This window comes from Phalacrocorax carbo, chromosome 24, assembly GCF_963921805.1.
Source record: "Phalacrocorax carbo chromosome 24, bPhaCar2.1, whole genome shotgun sequence".
Taxonomy (NCBI): Eukaryota; Metazoa; Chordata; class Aves; order Suliformes; family Phalacrocoracidae; genus Phalacrocorax; species Phalacrocorax carbo.
The window spans coordinates 1,761,917-1,785,779 of record NC_087536.1 but is presented as its reverse complement, the minus strand read 5'-3'; the positions used below and the strand labels follow the sequence as shown (position 1 = coordinate 1,785,779).

At 60.8% G+C, this 23,863-nt stretch overlaps 1 protein-coding gene across 1 annotated transcript in view; it reads right to left on the bottom strand.

The window, feature by feature from the left end:
• LOC135317007 (germ cell-less protein-like 1) overlaps positions 1-23,863 on the bottom strand; it is a 128,775-nt gene that overhangs the window by 59,687 nt on the left and 45,225 nt on the right. Inside the window, exon 7 of the mRNA XM_064472519.1 lies at positions 8,023-8,112. Within this exon, the coding sequence (XP_064328589.1) occupies positions 8,023-8,112 (90 nt within the window). The remainder of the gene's footprint in view (positions 1-8,022; positions 8,113-23,863) is intronic.

The following is a 23,863-nucleotide window of genomic DNA, read 5'->3' as shown; positions in this document are numbered from 1 at the left end:
AGGCGAGGGCTCAAACGCACCCTGCGACGCAGCCTTTCTTCCCCCCGGAAGGCCAGACAACCCTTCCCGTCTCACACATCCTTGCGCTATTTTAAAACTATTCAGCACTGTAAGGCCACGCTAAAGCCAGCCGCGTCGTCTCCTTGTGCGTTCAGCCTACACGAAACGACGGCTTATGCTCGGCGACACGCAGCACCTTCACGCAGGATCTAGTACGATTAGGACGTTAGCGTTCATCTTACTGGCTACACCGATAGCAGTTTTCGCCCTCCAGCCGCTCAGGTCGGACAAAGCCCTCCAGAGCATCGGTGACAGAAGAGGCTGCCTGGAGGAGTGAGAAAGGAGAGCACTGAGCTGCGGGAAACACCCTCACCCAAACACCTCCTAGGAGTTTACGCAAAAACCTAGCTAGACGACGCTGAGGAGACCCGCCCTCAGCCTGCAAGCAGCGTCCGGAAGGAGACGGGACGAGCCTTTGGGGCTGAACATTGCCCTCCTTCCCAAGGGATTCCCAAGGCTACCGAGAGCCACCTCTCTGTGGCGCTGCACAGTTCAGCTACCGAGGGTGTGCAGGGTCACCACCAAGGAAAACAATACCACCCGCCAGGCCAGGAGCCAGACGGCTGCTGAGGGAGGGCAAAGGGAAGAAGGCTGAGAGGACGTCCAGGGTGCAGAGAGGACAATTCCCACTCGCCCGGCTTCAAGCCAGCACCCACAGGCAGACCGCTGCCACGGCCTCCCCAGAGGGACTCGGGCCATTCCGCTTCCCGCCCACCACCAAGCTCTCTTCGGGTCACAGGAGGCGTTTTTAAGCCAACCGCGTTGATTCTGGAAAGCTACAGGGGCCTTGGGATGCCCCGAAGCACAAGCCACAAGCCCTCTTACTTTCACGTCCAAAGGAACGTCCAGGAAGGCCTCGTAGGAACTGGAAACTGCCTTGCAGCTCAAGCACGTGACTGGAAGGCAAACCGAAACGCTCAGCGATAGGGGAGGTCGACCGTGCCCGTTCATGCTCCTCCTACCTACTGCGCCAGTCAGACGTACAGCTGTTTATCACAGGCAGCAGGCAGAAGGGCACAGCCAGTCCCAAGGGGAACAACAGGTGGGGAGCAGTACCTCTGGATCTCAGACAGCCCCCAAAGATTTGATGGACGACGGTAGTCGATTGGGAAGAGATGTCCAAGCTGGAAAGAAACGGTAAGGGGCAGAGAGTCACCTCCTCCAGGAGTTTTACTTGGCCTGAAAACCCTGGGCGTAGGTTCTCCTTGATGGGAGCACCTCAAGGAGTCCAAAGGGCTCGGGAGCATTGGAAAGGTAATTTGCTTGTGCTTACTCGCTGCTTCCGCTCAGGCAAGCGCTCTGCATGGCATCGACAGCAAGGCGGAGGAACTCGTGGGCGTCTTCCTGCACGCCCAGCTGGAAATGTTCTCCTATGCCTAAGAAAGAGGAAGTTAGTCCTTCTCTCCTCCGCGAACAGACGGAGACATGGCAAAGCACCTGAAGCGACTTACATGTCAGAACGCTGACGACACCCCAGGGCTCGATGGCACTGCCTGAGGAACGCAAGACGCTGTTCACGTGCGCTTCCATCCTGCACATCACGCAGACGCCTTGCTGACGACCTGAAGAGGGAGGTGGGAGGGAAGCAAGCTTCTCCGCTTAGCAAAATAGCCATAGCAACGGGAAACCTCACACAGACCTTGGAGTCCCAGGAGCGGCCTCCACCCCTCCCAAGGCCCCCACGTCCCAACAAGCCCAGGACATTCGAGTGCGCAGAAGACACTCTTCAGAAGGACGCTGCTTCGCTGACAGAGCCTGTCTGTGCCACAGGCAAAGAGGGTTTAACTTGCAGGAGCTGGGACCAAGACGCGGGGCTACAAAGAGGCGCCTTTCTGAAGGGGAAAGAGACACCTGGACAGGACAAGCGGCTTCTGGGCTTGAGTGTTCAAAGACGACCAACTCGGCGGGTTGAGAAAGGAGGGCGGCTTTGCTCCTAAGCTGAATTCCAGGTGCTGGGAACCCTTGGCAAGTGCCCAACGAACGAGGAGCTGTTCATCAAAGTACTCACACGACTGGCTGTGCTCCCGAGAGAGCAGGTAGTTGGCCAGAGGGGGTGTGTAGGTCAGGCACTGCAGGATGGAGTTGAGGAAGCACGTATTGCCCAGGTTGTGGAGTCCCGCTCCAGCTCCCTGTCGGTGCTGCCAGGCCAGGCAAATCTTCTCCGGGGGAAAGAGGACCCTTTGTGGAGGAGCCATTCCCTCGACAAGGACTGCAGGGAAACGACATTTGGGAAAAGGTGAGAAGGCAGCCCTGCTGCTGTCAGACCTTTCTGCCAGCAAGGACACCTTTCAGTGTCTTGTGCCTAGCGGCAGAGGAGTGACACAAGGTGCTTTCCTGTCTCTGATGGAGAACACCTGGGTAAGCCTGGCTGCTAGCAGGAAAGCGCCCCAGGATTCGCCCTAGGCTCTCAGCGCACCAGCAGGCAGGGATGGAGCCCCAGCCGCGCCCGTTGCCTTTGGCGTTGGCAAAGGACGAGCCTGCTGGCGAAGCCGCTACTCACAGGAGTCGTTCCCCGTTGCGGCCATCGCTCCTCTCGGGAACAGAGGGGAAGGCTCCGGATGGCAAACGATGTCGGGAGGCGCTCCAGAGAGAGAGCGGCGCCGAGCCTGCCGCCTGATTGCAAAGAAATAACCGCAGCTCACCAAAAGGGTTTAAAAAAGCGCCACACGAAACCCACAGAACGGTATCTGCCCTAAAATCTCTTTCGGTGGTGCTCGGAACTGCGGCAGAGCTGCAGGCTGACGCCTTTCCCAGCGCTGTCCCAGGGCCCCAGTCCACAGCACCGTCAAAGGCCCTTGGGAAAGGCTCCAATGCACGGCACCTTCTCTGAAGAGGACCTGCTGCTGGCCTGTGGCCAGCGTTAGCAACACAGCCCGCCGCCTCTCTAGCCCACGCTTTCCCACCTTGCGTGCAGGAGCGACCGGCTTTGGGCTGCTACTTGAGCAGCTCCCGCTGCCGTGCTCCTCCTCTGCCAGCCTTCCTACCGCAGCACTCAGGGTGGGCTTCTCGTCCTTCTAGGCTGAGCCCAACGCCTCACGCTGCACTGCCACCCCCCCACCCCCTACTTGCCCCTCCTAGGATACGGCAAAGAAAGAACAACGACCAAACAGCAGCGCTACCCATAGCCCACGTGTGGCCAGCCTACAAAGGTGCGATGGCTCAGCCCAGGGCTGGCAAGGTACAGACCAGCCTCTCCTTTCATCCCATAGCGACCTACTCTGCCATCTGCCCTGCAAGTCACGTCACGGTTACCTTTGAGAGAGGAGGGAAGCTGGGCAGAAGTGGGCAGGAAACGAGGAATGCTTGGAAAAAAGGAGCCGCGCGAGCAGCAAAGGCAGGAGCCGAGTTGTCCCGAAGGCCAGCTCAGCCCAACTGGCCTTCGCTGGCCTGCTCCTCAGGATCACAGGCCCTGGCCGGGTGAGCTCACAAGCGCCGGGCGGGTGCCGCATCACCGCCCCTTTGTGACACGGGGACGCACGGGAACGCGCTGCGGCCAGCAGCCGCCACAGCCCGGGCACCTCCTGTAGCCAGCAGCTGGCAGCCCCCGGGCTTCCCCACGCGCTGCTGCCCAAGCGCCGTCTGTCCGCCGGCAGAGCTCCCACCTCTTCGCCGAGCCACACAGCCAGACGGACGAAGCGCTGGCCAGGCCTGGAAGCGCTCCTGCTCGCACCTTTGCCTGCCACCTGCGCTCGCTGAGGCTTTCCTTTCTGCTCTGCCCAGCTACAGGACTGTGTCCGTGACACTGGTGTAGCAAAGCACCCGGGCTCTCGCAGCTTCTTTTCCAAGGAGTTTGATCTGCCCCCCACCAGCTACAGCCACAGCCTGACTCTGAACGAGAGCTACCAAAGAAACGCCCTCAGCAACTGCGCTGCATTGACCTTGGCTGCCTCTCTCACCCTCCAGCTCCCCAAAACATTGGTGGGCAGCGCCTTAGCACCTAGATTCACCCCTTGACCTGCTCGGAGCCCGGGGAGCATTGCTTCCAGCGCACGCTGGGGCCCTGCCACAGCAGCACTAGCAGGCTCCAGAGCCCTTTCCCTGGCACCAGCCAGCAGCCAAGCGCCGCATTCAATGCTCACGCCACAAGCTCACCGAGCAGGACAAAGGCAGCTTTGCTTCCAAGCCTCCTCTAGCACCGCTCCTCCAGCTGGCAGCCATCCCACACTCCTAGGTGCAGAGGGACCTCACTGCTGAGCTCAGGGCAGGGTCAGGGCTCCGGAGCTGGCAGCGCCCAGTGCCACCCAGGAAAGCAGGGCACCCTGGCAGCTGGAGGTTGAGCAGGGTGTGCCCGCTCCTCACTCACACGCTTCAGCCACAGCTCGTGTGCTGGGGCAGCACGGCATTCGCTACCCTTCACAAAGAGCCACGGCAGGCGGGCTGGCTTGGCTGAACGTGGCTGAAGAGCGCCTGTGCCCCGAGGGGCGCCTTTTGCCGAAGGCATCTTGGGCATAAGGTGGCCGGGCCAGAGTTCTTTCTTCTTTGACTTTCTATAGCATTCTTCCTCTGAAGGTGCCGGGGTGGGGGCGGGCGGGGCAGAAGAAAGGAAGAAACACCATTCCTTGCTGTCAGGACTAAAGGCTCCAAGGAAGCGGAGCAGAAGCAGGTGCCGGAGCTCGGCCTCGGGATGGCAGCAGGACCCCCTGGCCGAATCGCCAGCTCCTCTCGGGCTGGTGACACCTGCCAACTTGCTGAGGAGGCGCTCTGCCCCATCACGCAGAGCTAACGTTAGGTGAGGAAGGGGCGAAGCACGACCAGAGCCACTACTGACCCCCGGGAGACACCGCTACGTCCTGGCCTTGCGCTAGGCTTGCTGCCACCGAGCGGCACCCTCTGGGCCTGGCCGTTCAGCCCCTTTCAGTCCCGCTCGCTGTCGGCTCATCCAGCCCACTTCCATTCGAGTGGCTCCAACGCCGTGTTTAGAAAGAAGAGACTGCAAGATGGGCGCACGCAAGCACACAGCTTTCAAAATCCCACGCCACAAACCTCCCACGCTGGCTATTTCCACCAATTGCCCCAAAGCCTCCAGACAAGAAAACACCCCGTAAGCTCACGCCTGCAAGGCCAACGACTGTTTTTAATTCCGGATTTGGCTTTGCTGCCCGTTGCCTCCCAGCGAGCGCTGTTTTTTGCAAGGCGATCCCAAAAGCTGAACGCAGGCTAGAGCTCTTCCTCGAGGGACCTGTAGGCAGGCGTGCCAGCCGGCAGAGCCGTCCAGCTCTCTGGAAGCTCTCTTTGAGTCCTTCCTGGCCAGAGGCAGATCTGGGAGGAGAGACAGGGTGGGCTGCCGGCACCCTTTGTGCAGCTTGGTCCCTGCTGGGGGCGGTCTGGCTGCTTCCTGGATTATTCTTCCTCCTCTTCGGCATTGCGGGAGTCAGATGCTGCGCTCCTCCCGCATCCAGGGTCACAATCTGCCCCCGCCACCGCTGCAGCGCCCCGAGTGCCTGTCCCACCTGCATCTCTGGACTGCTGAGACCCTCCTCCTCCTGCCCCTCTCCCTCTCCCTGCCCCTGCTAAGGGCTCCTAGTCCATGGTGACCACAAACAGGCTGTGGGGATCATAGCCGTGCCGTGGGGATCTGCTCCCCACTCCGCGCTCCGCTGAGTTTGCTCCCAAGCAGCCCTGGCTGCGGGAGCCCCCTTGGAGCCGGCGTTGGAGGGCCTCGGGAGCTGCATCGCCTCTTGGGGCTCGGGCACAACGCGGAGGACTTGTTCTCTCCCTCTTCCTCTTGCGTGCTGAGCGGCGGCGCCCCGTGTGCTCCACAGGGGGGCTGTGGATATCATTGCCCTGCTGACAGCATCTTCTCTGCTCCCTCTGCTTTGGCAGGCTCTGCTCCTGAGCAGCACTGGCTGCGCGAGCTGACTGGCAGCTGCTCTTGGAGGGCCCTGGAGCTGCGCCGTGCCTGGGAGCGCAGTCAGCACTCGCAGGGCTAGTTCTCTTCCTCCTCCCTGCTGAGTGCTCGTAGTCCGTGGGGTCCACGACCCAGCTGCGGAGATCCCTGCCCCACTGCGGCGATCTGCTCCGGGGCCTCTCCCTGCCACCCTTCCTCTGGGAAGAAGGGCTCGCTCCACGCTCCTCCTCCTCGCTGCCCTCCTGCATGGTGTGCAGCAGACGGCCCGAGGGCGGAGAGCAGACCAGGCAGTCAGCTTTCCTTCTGGACACCAGCCTTGTCAAGCTGCAGAAGAAGCGATGCCAGCAGAAGCCCACGCAGGAGGCAATGCTGAGCCTGCCTGGCCAGACGGGGCCCAGCCAGCCTGCAGATGCCTCCCGTGCACCTGCCCAGGTGGGCTGGCTGGTGCTGGCTCTTGCGGAGGAGCCGCTGTCCCCTGGAGAGTCCTCCATGCCCGCTGCCACGTCCTGCAAGGAGAGCTGGGATAGGGTCCTGCCCTTCCCTCCTCAAGGGAGCAGAGCCGCGGGAAGCCCCAGAAGGTGCCTGAGGGGACAGCTAAGGGCCTTCCAGAGCCTCTCCTGGAGGGCTGCAGAGGCGGAAGGGCCAAAGGCGCACCAATGGGACGGATCTAGGGGGGGTGCTTTGAGAGGGAGCAGCGTCGCAACTGTCAACAGCGGTGCCGCGTGCCAGGGAAAAGAGAGCGATGCCAAGATGCCAGAAAGAAGCCCACTGCCCACGTGCTGCCCTCAGCCACCTCCCCGGGGTTACCTTGGTCTGTCGGGGCTCACCCTCTGCTCCCACAGAACCCACTTGCTTCCTGCTGGACCCCCACAGGCTGAGGAAGGAAGGGGCATACGATGGTGCCGGTGAGGAAGCAGCCATTTCGCCAGGTTTCCGATCAGAGCACCTGGAGAATAAAAACAAAGAGAGGCATCTCTCTTTAGGGCTCTTCTTGCAGCCTCCTCTCGGCTTCAGTCCTTTTGTGGGAGCGGTTTCTACGACAGAGGGAAGATGCGACCAGGGCCACAAATGGCATTCTGGCAAGTTCAGCTGGGGTCTTCCCCAATCCCCCTGTCGGAGCAAGGCCTCGTCTTTATAACCCCTATGGCCTCCATTTCATAGAATCGTAGAATCATCAGGCAGTTTGGACTGGAAGGGACCTGAAAGATCACCTCGTTCCACCTCCCCTGCCCTGGCCACAGACACCTTCCACCAGACCACGTTGCTCAAAGCCCCGTCCAGCCTGGCCTCCAACACCTCCCGGGAGAGGGCACCTACAGCTTCCCTGGGCAACCTGTGCCAGGGCCTCGCCACCCTCACCCTCAAGGATTTCTTCCTAACAGAGAGCTAACCAAAACCTACCCTCCCTCGCTTTCAAACCGGTGCCCCTCTTCCTACCACCACACTCCCTGATAAAGAGTCCCTCCCCACCTCGCCTGTAGGCCCCCTTTAAGTACTCTTCCCTACGTCAGCCAGCTTCACAGAGCAGGCAAGCAGCACTTTGCACCAGGGCAGCAGCTTAAAGCCCGCTAGGGAAAGATAACCACTGACGTGGGGTAGCTCAGCTCTGACAGCGCTGAATGGGGCGGCCTGTACTCGCTCTCCTGTCAGAGAAACGCTCGGGGGGATGAGAAGAAAATCAGCAAAAACCAGGAGAGGAAACCGATTCTAAACAGGTTTTAGTACCGCTTGTTATTTATTACCTGATGTAAAACAGCAGATACGCTTGCTGCCTGAGCACGGTGTCGATGCCACAACGATCCACAGACTCATCGTCCATCTTATACCACGCTCCGCTGCTGGCCTGCAAAGAAAGGCGTTGATGTCTGGAGATGAACGGCACGGTGCCTCCACCAACCCAGGCAGAGAACTGCAGAACCAAGAGAAAGCCAAAACCAACCCAGCCCAGCCCCTAAGGAGACCTTCTCGCCAAGACCCTCGGCTGCCAGTAACACTGCCGTGAAAGCGTGTCTTCGGCAGGGTAGATTTTGCCCTGCCTTGCTAGGCAGGACGTCCCTCTTTACCTTTGTGTAGCAGAAATAGTGTCCGTGATAACAGCTGTGACCGCGGTGCACCACGACAGCATATAAGGAGTAGAGGAGGGGCTCCCCAGCCGCGTGAGACATGTACGGGCGAAGGTCCAAGTACTCGGGGTACTCCACAACCTACGGAGAGAGCAAGAGGGCTCAGAAGCCATTCTGAAATACTGCGTGAACTAGCCTTCCAAGACTAAGGGCTAGAGGTGTAGAAAGACATCTCTGGGGCTGACGGCAACTCGGCGCTCCCTAAAGCTACGGGGCGTGGTTTGGGTGGCAGGAAACTGTTCTCGGCCAAAGCAGCTCTGCCGGAGCAGGGCACGCGCTTCTCCTCCCGCGGGAACTCTCCTCTCCTGGCAAGGGACCGCAAAGACCTCAACGCCAACAGCCGGCGAAAGGCCCCGCTGCTTTGGGAAACCCCCTGCGCCAGGAAGAGGAAGTTGCGCTCCAGCTGCGTACACACCTTGCTGATCTTCCTGCCGGTGAAATCGTCAAACCTTTTCAGGCACACCGTGAGAACCATGGGCGCGCGATGGATTGTAAACCTCTTGGAGGCGGCGACCATCCTCTCACACCTTGGAAGCAAGCACAGAGGCGAGGGCTGAAACGCACCCTGCGACGCAGCCTTTCTTCCCCCCGGAAGGCCAGACAACCCTTCCCGTCTCACACATCCTTGCGCTATTTTAAAACTATTCAGCACTGTAAGGCCACGCTAAAGCCAGCCGCGTCGTCTCCTTGTGCGTTCAGCCTACACGAAACGACGGCTTATGCTCGGCGACACGCAGCACCTTCACGCAGGATCTAGTACGATTAGGACGTTAGCGTCCATCTTACTGGCTACACCGATAGCAGTTTTCGCCCTCCAGCCGCTCAGGTCGGACAAAGCCCTCCAGAGCACCGGTGACAGAAGAGGCTGCCTGGAGGAGTGAGAAAGGAGAGCACTGAGCTGCGGGAAACACCCTCACCCAAACACCTCCTAGGAGTTTACGCAAAAACCTAGCTAGACGACGCTGAGGAGACCCGCCCTCAGCCTGCAAGCAGCGTCCGGAAGGAGACGGGACGAGCCTTTGGGGCTGAACATCGCCCTCCTTCCCAAGGGATTCCCAAGGCTACCGAGAGCCACCTCTCTGTGGCGCTGCACAGTTCAGCTACCGAGGGTGTGCAGGGTCACCACCAAGGAAAACAATACCACCCGCCAGGCCAGGAGCCAGACGGCTGCTGAGGGAGGGCAAAGGGAAGAAGGCTGAGAGGACGTCCAGGGTGCAGAGAGGACAATTCCCACTCGCCCGCCTTCAAGCCAGCACCCACAGGCAGACCGCTGCCACGGCCTCCCCAGAGGGACTCGGGCCATTCCGATTCCCGCCCACCACCAAGCTCTCTTCGGGTCACAGGAGGCGTTGTTAAGCCAACCGCGTTGATTCTGGAAAGCTACAGGGGCCTTGGGATGCCCCGAAGCACAAGCCACAAGCCCTCTTACTTTCACGTCCAAAGGAACGTCCAGGAAGGCCTCGTAGGAACTGGAAACTGCCTTGCAGCTCAAGCACGTGACTGGAAGGCAAACCGAAACGCTCAGCGATAGGGGAGGTCGACCGTGCCCGTTCATGCTCCTCCTACCTACTGCGCCAGTCAGACGTACAGCTGTTTATCACAGGCAGCAGGCAGAAGGGCACAGCCAGTCCCAAGGGGAACAACAGGTGGGGAGCAGTACCTCTGGATCTCAGACAGCCCCCAAAGATTTGATGGACGACGGTAGTCGATTGGGAAGAGATGTCCAAGCTGGAAAGAAACGGTAAGGGGCAGAGAGTCACCTCCTCCAGGAGTTTTACTTGGCCTGAAAACCCTGGGCGTAGGTTCTCCTTGATGGGAGCACCTCAAGGAGTCCAAAGGGCTCGGGAGCATTGGAAAGGCAATTTGCTTGTGCTTACTCGCTGCTTCCGCTCAGGCAAGCGCTCTGCATGGCATCGACAGCAAGGCGGAGGAACTCGTGGGCGTCTTCCTGCACGCCCAGCTGGAAATGTTCTCCTATGCCTAAGAAAGAGGAAGTTAGTCCTTCTCTCCTCCGCGAACAGACGGAGACATGGCAAAGCACCTGAAGCGACTTACATGTCAGAACGCTGACGACACCCCAGGGCTCGATGGCACTGCCTGAGGAACGCAAGACGCTGTTCACGTGCGCTTCCATCCTGCACATCACGCAGACGCCTTGCTGACGACCTGAAGAGGGAGGTGGGAGGGAAGCAAGCTTCTCCGCTTAGCAAAATAGCCATAGCAACGGGAAACCTCACGCAGACCTTGGAGTCCCAGGAGCGGCCTCCACCCCTCCCAAGGCCCCCACGTCCCAACAAGCCCAGGACATTCGAGTGCGCAGAAGACACTCTTCAGGACGCTTCGCTGACAGAGCCTGTCTGTGCCACAGGCAAAGAGGGTTTAACTTGCAGGAGCTGGGACCAAGACGCGGGGCTACAAAGAGGCGCCTTTCTGAAGGGGAAAGAGACACCTGGACAGGACAAGCGGCTTCTGGGCTTGAGTGTTCAAAGACGACCAACTCGGCGGGTTGAGAAAGGAGGGCGGCTTTGCTCCTAAGCTGAATTCCAGGTGCTGGGAACCCTTGGCAAGTGCCCAACGAACGAGGAGCTGTTCATCAAAGTACTCACACGACTGGCTGTGCTCCCGAGAGAGCAGGTAGTTGGCCAGAGGGGGTGTGTAGGTCAGGCACTGCAGGATGGAGTTGAGGAAGCACGTATTGCCCAGGTTGTGGAGTCCCGCTCCAGCTCCCTGTCGGCGCTGCCAGGCCAGGCAAATCTTCTCTGGGGGAAAGAGGACCCTTTGTGGAGGAGCCATTCCCTCGACAAGGACTGCAGGGAAACGACATTGGGGAAGAGGTGAGAAGGCAGCCCTGCTGCTGTCAGACCTTTCTGCCAGCAAGGACACCTTTCAGTGTCTTGTGCCTAGCGGCAGAGGAGTGACACAAGGTGCTTTCCTGTCTCTAATGGAGAACACCTGGGTAAGCCTGGCTGCTAGCAGGAAAGCGCCCCAGGATTCGCCCTAGGCTCTCAGCGCACCAGCAGGCAGGGATGGAGCCCCAGCCGCGCCCGTTGCCTTTGGCGTTGGCAAAGGCCGAGCCTGCTGGCGAAGCCGCTACTCACAGGAGTCGTTCCCCGTTGCGGCCATCGCTCCTCTCGGGAACAGAGGGGAAGGCTCCGGATGGCAAAGGACGTCGGGAGGCGCTCCAGAGAGAGAGCAGCGCCGAGCCTGCCGCCTGATTGCAAAGAAATAACCGCAGCTCAGCAAAAGGATTTAAAAAAGCGCCACACGAAACCCACAGAACGGTATCTGCCCTCAAATCTCTTTCGGTGGTGCTCGGAACTGCGGCAGAGCTGCAGGCTGACGCCTTTCCCAGCGCTGTCCCAGGGCCCCAGTCCACAGCACCTTCAAAGGCCCTTGGGAAAGGCTCCAATGCATGGCACCTTCTCTGAAGAGGACCTGCTGCTGGCCTGTGGCCAGCGTTAGCAACACAGCCCGCCGCCTCTCTAGCCCACGCTTTCCCACCTTGCGTGCAGGAGCGACTGGCTTTGGGCTGCTGCTTGAGCAGCTCCCGCTGCCGTGCTCCTCCTCTGCCAGCCTTCCTACCGCAGCACTCAGGGTGGGCTTCTCGTCCTTCTAGGCTGAGCCCAACGCCTCATGCTGCACTGCCACCCCCCCACCCCCTACTTGCCCCTCCTAGGATACGGCAAAGAAAGAACAACTGCCAAACAGCAGCGCTACCCATAGCCCACGTGTGGCCAGCCTACAAAGGTGCGATGGCTCAGCCTAGGGCTGGCAAGGTACAGACCAGCCTCTGCTTTCATCCCACAGCGACCTACTCTGCCATCTGCCCTGCAAGTCACGTCACGGTTACCTTTGAGAGAGGAGGGAAGCTGGGCAGAAGTGGGCAGGAAACGAGGAATGCTTGGAAAAAAGGAGCCGCGCGAGCAGCAAAGGCAGGAGCCGAGTTGTCCCGAAGGCCAGCTCAGCCCAACTGGCCTTCGCTGGCCCGCTCCTCAGGATCACAGGCCCTGGCCGGGTGAGCTCACAAGCGCCGGGCGGGTGCCGCATCACCGCCCCTTTGTGACACGGGGACGCACGGGGACGCGCTGCGGCCAGCAGCCGCCACAGCCCGGGCACCTCCTGTAGCCAGCAGCTGGCAGCCCCCGGGCTTCCCCACGCGCTGCTGCCCAAGCGCCGTCTGTCCGCCGGCAGAGCTCCCACCTCTTCGCCGAGCCACACAGCCAGACGGACGAAGCGCTGGCCAGGCCTGGAAGCGCTCCTGCTCGCACCTTTGCCTGCCACCTGCGCTCGCTGAGGCTTTCCTTTCTGCTCTGCCCAGCTACAGGACTGTGTCCGTGACACTGGTGTAGCAAAGCACCCGGTCTCTCGCAGCTTCTTTTCCAAGCAGTTTGATCTGCCCCCCACCAGGTACAGCCACAGCCTGACTCTGAACGAGAGCTACCAAAGAAACGCCCTCAGCAACTGCGCTGCATTGACCTTGGCTGCCTCTCTCACCCTCCAGCTCCCCAAAACATTGGTGGGCAGCGCCTTAGCACCTGGATTCACCCCTTGACCTGCTCGGAGCCCGGGGAGCATTGCTTCCAGCGCACGCTGGGGCCCTGCCACAGCAGCACTAGCAGGGCCCAGAGCCCTTTCCCTGGCACCAGCCAGCAGCCAAGCGCCGCATTCAATGCTCATGCCACAAGCTCACCGAGCAGGACAAAGGCAGCTTTGCTTCCAAGCCTCCTCTAGCACCGCTCCTCCAGCTGGCAGCCATCCCACACTCCTAGGTGCAGAGGGACCTCACTGCTGAGCTCAGGACAGGGTCAGGGCTCCGGAGCTGGCAGCGCCCAGTGCCACCCAGGAAAGCAGGGCACCCTGGCAGCTGGAGGCTGAGCAGGGTGTGCCCGCTCCTCACTCACACGCTTCAGCCACAGCTCGTGTGCTGGGGCAGCACGGCATTCGCTACCCTTCACAAAGAGCCACGGCAGGCGGGCTGGCTTGGCTGAACGTGGCTGAAGAGCGCCTGTGCCCCGAGGGGCGCCTTTTGCCGAAGGCATCTTGGGCATAAGATGGCCGGGCCAGAGTTCTTTCTTCTTTGACTTTCTATAGCATTCTTCCCCTGAAGGTGCCAGGGCGGGGGCGGGCGGGGCAGAAGAAAGGAAGAAACACCATTCCTTGCTGTCAGGACTAAAGGCTCCAAGGAAGCTGAGCAGAAGCAGGTGCCGGAGCTCGGCCTCGGGATCGCAGCAGGACCCCCTGGCCGAATCGCCAGCTCCTCTCGGGCTGGTGACACCTGCCAACTTGCTGAGGAGGCGCTCTGCCCCATCACCCAGAGCTAACGTTAGGTGAGGAAGGGGCGAAGCAGGACCAGAGCCACTACTGACCCCCGGGAGACACCGCTACGTCCTGGCCTTGCGCTGGGCTTGCTGCCACCGAGCGGCACCCTCTGGGCCCGGCCGTTCAGCCCCTTTCAGTCCCGCTCGCTGTCGGCTCATCCAGCCCACTTCCATTCGAGTGGCTCCAACGCCGTGTTTAGAAAGAAGAGACTGCAAGATGGGCGCACGCAAGCACACAGCTTTCAAAATCCCACGCCACAAACCTCCCACGCTGGCTATTTCCGCCAATTGCCCCAAAGCCTCCAGAGAAGAAAACACCCCGTAAGCTCACGCCTGCAAGGCCAACGACTGTTTTTAATTCCGGATTTGGCTTTGCTGCCCGTTGCCTCCCAACGAGCGCTGTTTTTTGCAAGGCGATCCCAAAAGCTGAACGCAGGCTAGAGCTCTTCCTCGAGGGACCTGTGGGCAGGCGTGCCAGCCGGCAGAGCCGTCCAGCTCTCTGGAAGCTCTCTTTGAGTCCTTCCTGGCCAGAGGCAGATCTGGGAGGAGAGACAGGGTGGGCTGCCGGCACCCTTTGTGCAGCTTGGTCCCTGCTGGGGGCGGTCTGGCTGCTTCCTGGATTATTCTTCCTCCTCTTCGGCATTGCGGGAGTCAGATGCTGCGCTCCTCCCGCATCCAGGGTCACAATCTGCCCCCGCCACCGCTGCAGCGCCCCGAGTGCCTGTCCCACCTGCATCTCTCGACTGCTGAGACCCTCCTCCTCCTGCCCCTCTCCCTCTCCCTGCCCCTGCTAAGGGCTCCTAGTCCATGGTGACCACAAACAGGCTGTGGGGATCATAGCCGTGCCGTGGGGATCTGCTCCCCACTCCGCGCTCCGCTGAGTTTGCTCCCAAGCAGCCCTGGCTGCGGGAGCCCCCTTGGAGCCGGCGTTGGAGGGCCTCGGGAGCTGCATCGCCTCTTGGGGCTCGGGCACAACGCGGAGGACTTGTTCTCTACCTCTTCCTCTTGCGTGCTGAGCGGCGGCGCCCCGTGTGCTCCACAGGGGGGCTGTGGATATCATTGCCCCGCTGACAGCATCTTCTCTGCTCCCTCTGCTTTGGCAGGCTCTGCTCCTGAGCAGCACTGGCTGCGCGAGCTGACTGGCAGCTGCTCTTGGAGGGCCCTGGAGCTGCGCCGTGCCTGGGAGCGCAGTCAACACTCGCAGGGCTAGTTCTCTTCCTCCTCCCTGCTGAGTGGTCATAGTCCGTGGGGTCCACGGCCCAGCTGCGGAGATCCCTGCCCCACTGCGGCGATCTGCTCCGGGGCCTCTCCCTGCCACCCTTCCTCTGGGAAGAAGGGCTCGCTCCACGCTCCTCCTCCTCGCTGCCCTCCTGCATGGTGTGCAGCAGACGGCCCGAGGGCGGAGAGCAGACCAGGCAGTCAGCTTTCCTTCTGGACACCAGCCTTGTCAAGCTGCAGAAGAAGCGATGCCAGCAGAAGCCCACGCAGGAGGCAATGCTGAGCCTGCCTGGCCAGACGGGGCCCAGCCAGCCTGCAGATGCCTCCCGTGCACCTGCCCAGGTGGGCTGGCTGGTGCTGGCTCTTGCGGAGGAGCCGCTGTCCCCTGGAGAGTCCTCCATGCCCGCTGCCACGTCCTGCAAGGAGAGCTGGGATAGGGTCCTGCCCTTCCCTCCTCAAGGGAGCAGAGCCGCGCGAAGCCCCAGAAGGTGCCTGAGGGGACAGCTAAGGGCCTTCCAGAGCCTCTCCTGGAGGGCTGCAGAGGCGGAAGGGCCAAAGGCGCACCAATGGGACGGATCTAGGGGGGGTGCTTTGAGAGGGAGCAGCGTCGCAACTGTCAACAGCGGTGCCGCGTGCCAGGGAAAAGAGAGCGATGCCAAGATGCCAGAAAGAAGCCCACTGCCCACGTGCTGCCCTCAGCCACCTCCCCGGGGTTACCTTGGTCTGTCGGGGCTCACCCTCTGCTCCCACAGAACCCACTTGCTTCCTGCTGGACCCCCACAGGCTGAGGAAGGAAGGGGCATACGATGGTGCCGGTGAGGAAGCAGCCATTTCGCCAGCTTTCCGATCAGAGCACCTGGAGAATAAAAACAAAGAGAGGCATCTCTCTTTAGGGCTCTTCTTGCAGCCTCCTCTCGGCTTCAGTCCTTTTGTGGGAGCGGTTTCTACGACAGAGGGAAGATGCAACCAGGGCCACAAATGGCATTCTGGCAAGTTCAGCTGGGGTCTTCCCCAATCCCCCTGTCGGAGCAAGGCCTCGTCTTTATAACCCCTATGGCCTCCATGTCATAGAATCGTAGAATCATCAGGCAGTTTGGACTGGAAGGGACCTGACAGATCACCTCGTTCCACCTCCCCTGCCCTGGGCACAGACACCTTCCACCAGACCACGTTGCTCAAAGCCCCGTCCAGCCTGGCCTCCAACACCTCCCGGGAGAGGGCACCTACAGCTTCCCTGGGCAACCTGTGCCAGGGCCTCGCCACCCTCACCCTCAAGGATTTCTTCCTAACAGAGAGCTAACCAAAACCTACCCTCCCTCGCTTTCAAACCGGTCCCCCTCTTCCTACCACCACACTCCCTGATAAAGAGTCCCTCCCCACCTCGCCTGTAGGCCCCCTTTAAGTACTCTTCCCTACGTCAGCCAGCTTCACAGAGCAGGCAAGCAGCACTTTGCACCAGGGCAGCAGCTTAAAGCCCGCTAGGGAAAGATAACCACTGACGTGGGGTAGCTCAGCTCTGACAGCGCTGAATGGGGCGGCCTGTACTCGCTCTCCTGTCAGAGAAACGCTCGGGGGGATGAGAAGAAAATCAGCACAAACCAGGAGAGGAAACCGATTCTAAACAGGTTTTAGTACCGCATGTTATTTATTACCTGATGTAAAACAGCAGATACGCTTGCTGCCTGAGCACGGTGTCGATGCCACAACGATCCACAGACTCATCGTCCATCTTATACCACGCTCCGCTGCTGGCCTGCAAAGAAAGGCGTCGATGTCTGGAGATGAACGGCACGGTGCCTCCACCAACCCAGGCAGAGAACTGCAGAACCAAGAGAAAGCCAAAACCAACCCAGCCCAGCCCCTAAGGAGACCTTCTCGCCAAGACCCTCGGCTGCCAGTAACACTGCCGTGAAAGCGTGTCTTCGGCAGGGTAGATTTTGCCCTGCCTTGCTAGGCAGGACGTCCCTCTTTACCTTTGTGTAGCAGAAATAGTGTCCGTGATAACAGCTGTGACCGCGGTGCACCACGACAGCATATAAGGAGTAGAGGAGCGGCTCCCCAGCTGCGTGAGACATGTACGGGCGAAGGTCCAAGTACTCGGGGTACTCCACAATCTACGGAGAGAGCAAGAGGGCTCAGAAGCCATCCTGAAATACTACGTGAACTAGCCTTCCAAGACTAAGGGCTAGAGGCGTAGAAAGACATCTCTGGGGCTGACGGCAACTCGGCGCTCCCTAAAGCTACGGGGCGTGGTTTGGGTGGCAGGAAACTGTTCTCGGCCAAAGCAGCTCTGCCGGAGCAGGGCACGCGCTTCTCCTCCCGCGGGAACTCTCCTCTCCTGGCAAGGGACCGCAAAGACCTCAACGCCAACAGCCGGCGAAAGGCCCCGCTGCTTTGGGAAACCCCCTGCGCCAGGAAGAGGAGGTTGCGCTCCAGCTGCGTACACACCTTGCTGATCTTCCCGCCGGTGAAATCGTCAAACCTTTTCAGGCACACCGTGAGAACCATGGGCGCGCGATGGATTGTAAACCTCTTGGAGGCGGCGACCATCCTCTCACACCTTGGAAGCAAGCACAGAGGCGAGGGCTGAAACGCACCCTGCGACGCAGCCTTTCTTCCCCCCGGAAGGCCAGACAACCCTTCCCGTCTCACACATCCTTGCGCTATTTTAAAACTATTCAGCACTGTAAGGCCACGCTAAAGCCAGCCGCGTCGTCTCCTTGTGCGTTCAGCCTACACGAAACGACGGCTTATGCTCGGCGACACGCAGCACCTTCACGCAGGATCTAGTACGATTAGGACGTTAGCGTCCATCTTACTGGCTACACCGATAGCAGTTTTCGCCCTCCAGCCGCTCAGGTCGGACAAAGCCCTCCAGAGCATCGGTGACAGAAGAGGCTGCCTGGAGGAGTGAGAAAGGAGAGCACTGAGCTGCGGGAAACACCCTCACCCAAACACCTCCTAGGAGTTTACGCAAAAACCTAGCTAGACGACGCTGAGGAGACCCGCCCTCAGCCTGCAAGCAGCGTCCGGAAGGAGACGGGACGAGCCTTTGGGGCTGAACATCGCCCTCCTTCCCAAGGGATTCCCAAGGCTACCGAGAGCCACCTCTCTGTGGCGCTGCACAGTTCAGCTACCGAGGGTGTGCAGGGTCACCACCAAGGAAAACAATACCACCCGCCAGGCCAGGAGCCAGACGGCTGCTGAGGGAGGGCAAAGGGAAGAAGGCTGAGAGGACGTCCAGGGTGCAGAGAGGACAATTCCCACTCGCCCGCCTTCAAGCCAGCACCCACAGGCAGACCGCTGCCACGGCCTCCCTAGAGGGACTCGGGCCATTCCGCTTCCCGCCCACCACCAAGCTCTCTTCGGGTCACAGGAGGCGTTTTTAAGCCAACCGCGTTGATTCTGGAAAGCTACAGGGGCCTTGGGATGCCCCGAAGCACAAGCCACAAGCCCTCTTACTTTCACGTCCAAAGGAACGTCCAGGAAGGCCTCGTAGGAACTGGAAACTGCCTTGCAGCTCAAGCACGTGACTGGAAGGCAAACCGAAACGCTCAGCGATAGGGGAGGTCGACCGTGCCCGTTCATGCTCCTCCTACCTACTGCGCCAGTCAGACGTACAGCTGTTTATCACAGGCAGCAGGCAGAAGGGCACAGCCAGTCCCAAGGGGAACAACAGGTGGGGAGCAGTACCTCTGGATCTCAGAGAGCCCCCAAAGATTTGATGGACGACGGTAGTCGATTGGGAAGAGGTGTCCAAGCTGGAAAGAAACGGTAAGGGGCAGAGAGTCACCTCCTCCAGGAGTTTTACTTGGCCTGAAAACCCTGGGCGTAGGTTCTCCTTGATGGGAGCACCTCAAGGAGTCCAAAGGGCTCGGGAGCATTGGAAAGGCAATTTGCTTGTGCTTACTCGCTGCTTCCGCTCAGGCAAGCGCTCTGCATGGCATCGACAGCAAGGCGGAGGAACTCGTGGGCGTCTTCCTGCACGCCCAGCTGGAAATGTTCTCCTATGCCTAAGAAAGAGGAAGTTAGTCCTTCTCTCCTCCGCGAACAGACGGAGACATGGCAAAGCACCTGAAACGACTTACATGTCAGAACGCTGACGACACCCCAGGGCTCGATGGCACTGCCTGAGGAACGCAAGACGCTGTTCACGTGCGCTTCCATCCTGCACATCACGCAGATGCCTTGCTGACGACCTGAAGAGGGAGGTGGGAGGGAAGCAAGCTTCTCCGCTTAGCAAAATAGCCATAGCAACGGGAAACCTCACGCAGACCTTGGAGTCCCAGGAGCGGCCTCCACCCCTCCCAAGGCCCCCACGTCCCAACAAGCCCAGGACATTTGAGTGCGCAGAAGACACTCTTCAGAAGGACGCTGCTTCGCTGACAGAGCCTGTCTGTGCCACAGGCAAAGAGGGTTTAACTTGCAGGAGCTGGGACCAAGACGCGGGGCTACAAAGAGGCGCCTTTCTGAAGGGGAAAGAGACACCTGGACAGGACAAGCGGCTTCTGGGCTTGAGTGTTCAAAGACGACCAACTCGGCGGGTTGAGAAAGGAGGGCGGCTTTGCTCCTAAGCTGAATTCCAGGTGCTGGGAACCCTTGGCAAGTGCCCAACGAACGAGGAGCTGTTCATCAAAGTACTCACACGACTGGCTGTGCTCCCGAGAGAGCAGGTAGTTGGCCAGAGGGGGTGTGTAGGTCAGGCACTGCAGGATGGAGTTGAGGAAGCACGTATTGCCCAGGTTGTGGAGTCCCGCTCCAGCTCCCTGTCGGCGCTGCCAGGCCAGGCAAATCTTCTCCGGGGGAAAGAGGACCCTTTGTGGAGGAGCCATTCCCTCGACAAGGACTGCAGGGAAACGACATTGGGGAAGAGGTGAGAAGGCAGCCCTGCTGCTGTCAGACCTTTCTGCCAGCAAGGACACCTTTCAGTGTCTTGTGCCTAGCGGCAGAGGAGTGACACAAGGTGCTTTCCTGTCTCTGATGGAGAACACCTGGGTAAGCCTGGCTGCTAGCAGGAAAGCGCCCCAGGATTCGCCCTAGGCTCTCAGCGCACCAGCAGGCAGGGATGGAGCCCCAGCCGCGCCCGTTGCCTTTGGCGTTGGCAAAGGACGAGCCTGCTGGCGAAGCCGCTACTCACAGGAGTCGTTCCCCGTTGCGGCCATCGCTCCTCTCGGGAACAGAGGGGAAGGCTCCGGATGGCAAAGGATGTCGGGAGGCGCTCCAGAGAGAGAGCAGCGCCGAGCCTGCCGCCTGATTGCAAAGAAATAACCGCAGATCACCAAAAGGATTTAAAAAAGCGCCACACGAAACCCACAGAACGGTATCTGCCCTCAAATCTCTTTCGGTGGTGCTCGGAACTGCGGCAGAGCTGCAGGCTGACGCCTTTCCCAGCGCTGTCCCAGGGCCCCAGTCCACAGCACCGTCAAAGGCCCTTGGGAAAGGCTCCAATGCACGGCACCTTCTCTGAAGAGGACCTGCTGCTGGCCTGTGGCCAGCGTTAGCAACACAGCCCGCCGCCTCTCTAGCCCACGCTTTCCCACCTTGCGTGCAGGAGCGACCGGCTTTGGGCTGCTACTTGAGCAGCTCCCGCTGCCGTGCTCCTCCTCTGCCAGCCTTCCTACCGCAGCACTCAGGGTGGGCTTCTCGTCCTTCTAGGCTGAGCCCAACGCCTCACGCTGCACTGCCACCCCCCCACCCCCTACTTGCCCCTCCTAGGATACGGCAAAGAAAGAACAACTGCCAAACAGCAGCGCTACCCATAGCCCACGTGTGGCCAGCCTACAAAGGTGCGATGGCTCAGCCTAGGGCTGGCAAGGTACAGACCAGCCTCTCTCCTTTCATCCCACAGCGACCTACTCTGCCATCTGCCCTGCAAGTCACGTCACGGTTACCTTTGAGAGAGGAGGGAAGCTGGGCAGAAGTGGGCAGGAAACGAGGAATGCTTGGAAAAAAGGAGCCGCGCGAGCAGCAAAGGCAGGAGCCGAGTTGTCCCGAAGGCCAGCTCAGCCCAACTGGCCTTCGCTGGCCCGCTCCTCAGGATCACAGGCCCTGGCCGGGTGAGCTCACAAGCGCCGGGCGGGTGCCGCATCACCGCCCCTTTGTGACACGGGGACGCACGGGGACGCGCTGCGGCCAGCAGCCGCCACAGCCCGGCCACCTCCTGTAGCCAGCAGCTGGCAGCCCCCGGGCTTCCCCACGCGCTGCTGCCCAAGCGCCGTCTGTCCGCCGGCAGAGCTCCCACCTCTTCGCCGAGCCACACAGCCAGACGGACGAAGCGCTGGCCAGGCCTGGAAGCGCTCCTGCTCGCACCTTTGCCTGCCACCTGCGCTCGCTGAGGCTTTCCTTTCTGCTCTGCCCAGCTACAGGACTGTGTCCGTGACACTGGTGTAGCAAAGCACCCGGGCTCTCGCAGCTTCTTTTCCAAGGAGTTTGATCTGCCCCCCACCAGCTACAGCCACAGCCTGACTCTGAACGAGAGCTACCAAAGAAACGCCCTCAGCAACTGCGCTGCATTGACCTTGGCTGCCTCTCTCACCCTCCAGCTCCCCAAAACATTGGTGGGCAGCGCCTTAGCACCTGGATTCACCCCTTGACCTGCTCGGAGCCCGGGGAGCATTGCTTCCAGCGCACGCTGGGGCCCTGCCACAGCAGCACTAGCAGGCTCCAGAGCCCTTTCCCTGGCACCAGCCAGCAGCCAAGCGCCGCATTCAATGCTCACGCCACAAGCTCACCGAGCAGGACAAAGGCAGCTTTGCTTCCAAGCCTCCTCTAGCACCGCTCCTCCAGCTGGCAGCCATCCCACACTCCTAGGTGCAGAGGGACCTCACTGCTGAGCTCAGGGCAGGGTCAGGGCTCCGGAGCTGGCAGCGCCCAGTGCCACCCAGGAAAGCAGGGCACCCTGGCAGCTGGAGGTTGAGTAGGGTGTGCCCGCTCCTCACTCACACGCTTCAGCCACAGCTCGTGTGCTGGGGCAGCACGGCATTCGCTACCCTTCACAAAGAGCCACGGCAGGCGGGCTGGCTTGGCTGAACGTGGCTGAAGAGCGCCTGTGCCCTGAGGGGCGCCTTTTGCCGAAGGCATCTTGGGCATAAGGTGGCCGGGCCAGAGTTCTTTCTTCTTTGACTTTCTATAGCATTCTTCCTCTGAAGGTGCCGGGGTGGGGGCGGGCGGGGCAGAAGAAAGGAAGAAACACCATTCCTTGCTGTCAGGACTAAAGGCTCCAAGGAAGCTGAGCAGAAGCAGGTGCCGGAGCTCGGCCTCGGGATGGCAGCAGGACCCCCTGGCCGAATCGCCAGCTCCTCTCGGGCTGGTGACACCTGCCAACTTGCTGACGAGGCGCTCTGCCCCATCACCCAGAGCTAACGTTAGGTGAGGAAGGGGCGAAGCAGGACCAGAGCCACTATTGACCCCTGGGAGACACCGCTACGTCCTGGCCTTGCGCTAGGCTTGCTGCCACCGAGCGGCACCCTCTGGGCCCGGCCGTTCAGCCCCTTTCAGTCCCGCCCGCTGTCGGCTCATCCAGCCCACTTCCATTCGAGTGGCTCCAACACCGTGTTTAGAAAGAAGAGACTGCAAGATGGGCGCACGCAAGCACACAGCTTTCAAAATCCCACGCCACAAACCTCCCACGCTGGCTATTTCCGCCAATTGCCCCAAAGCCTCCAGACAAGAAAACACCCCGTAAGCTCACGCCTGCAAGGCCAACGACTGTTTTTAATTCCGGATTTGGCTTTGCTGCCCGTTGCCTCCCAGCGAGCGCTGTTTTTTGCAAGGCGATCCCAAAAGCTGAACGCAGGCTAGAGCTCTTCCTCGAGGGACCTGTGGGCAGGCGTGCCAGCCGGCAGAGCCGTCCAGCTCTCTGGAAGCTCTCTTTGAGTCCTTCCTGGCCAGAGGCAGATCTGGGAGGAGAGACAGGGTGGGCTGCCGGCGCCCTTTGTGCAGCTTGGTCCCTGCTGGGGGCGGTCTCGCTGCTTCCTGGATTATTCTTCCTCCTCTTCGGCATTGCGGGAGTCAGATGCTGCGCTCCTCCCGCATCCAGGGTCACAATCTGCCCCCGCCACCGCTGCAGCGCCCCGAGTGCCTGTCCCACCTGCATCTCTCGACTGCTGAGACCCTCCTCCTCCTGCCCCTCTCCCTCTCCCTGCCCCTGCTAAGGGCTCCTAGTCCATGGTGACCACAAACAGGCTGTGGGGATCATAGCCGTGCCGTGGGGATCTGCTCCCCACTCCGCGCTCCGCTGAGTTTGCTCCCAAGCAGCCCTGGCTGCGGGAGCCCCCTTGGAGCCGGCGTTGGAGGGCCTCGGGAGCTGCATCGCCTCTTGGGGCTCGGGCACAACGCGGAGGACTTGTTCTCTCCCTCTTCCTCTTGCGTGCTGAGCGGCGGCGCCCCGTGTGCTCCACAGGGGGGCTGTGGATATCATTGCCCTGCTGACAGCATCTTCTCTGCTCCCTCTGCTTTGGCAGGCTCTGCTCCTGAGCAGCACTGGCTGCGCGAGCTGACTGGCAGCTGCTCTTGGAGGGCCCTGGAGCTGCGCCGTGCCTGGGAGCGCAGTCAACACTCGCAGGGCTAGTTCTCTTCCTCCTCCCTGCTGAGTGCTCGTAGTCCGTGGGGTCCACGACCCAGCTGCGGAGATCCCTGCCCCACTGCGGCGATCTGCTCCGGGGCCTCTCCCTGCCACCCTTCCTCTGGGAAGAAGGGCTCGCTCCACGCTCCTCCTCCTCGCTGCCCTCCTGCATGGTGTGCAGCAGACGGCCCGAGGGCGGAGAGCAGACCAGGCAGTCAGCTTTCCTTCTGGACACCAGCCTTGTCAAGCTGCAGAAGAAGCGATGCCAGCAGAAGCCCACGCAGGAGGCAATGCTGAGCCTGCCTGGCCAGATGGGGCCCAGCCAGCCTGCAGATGCCTCCCGTGCACCTGCCCAGGTGGGCTGGCTGGTGCTGGCTCTTGCGGAGGAGCCGCTGTCCCCTGGAGAGTCCTCCATGCCCGCTGCCACGTCCTGCAAGGAGAGCTGGGATAGGGTCCTGCCCTTCCCTCCTCAAGGGAGCAGAGCCGCGGGAAGCCCCAGAAGGTGCCTGAGGGGACAGCTAAGGGCCTTCCAGAGCCTCTCCTGGAGGGCTGCAGAGGCGGAAGGGCCAAAGGCGCACCAATGGAACGGATCTAGGGGGGGTGCTTTGAGAGGGAGCAGCGTCGCAACTGTCAACAGCAGTGCCGCGTGCCAGGGAAAAGAGAGCGATGCCAAGATGCCAGAAAGAAGCCCACTGCCCACGTGCTGCCCTCAGCCACCTCCCCGGGGTTACCT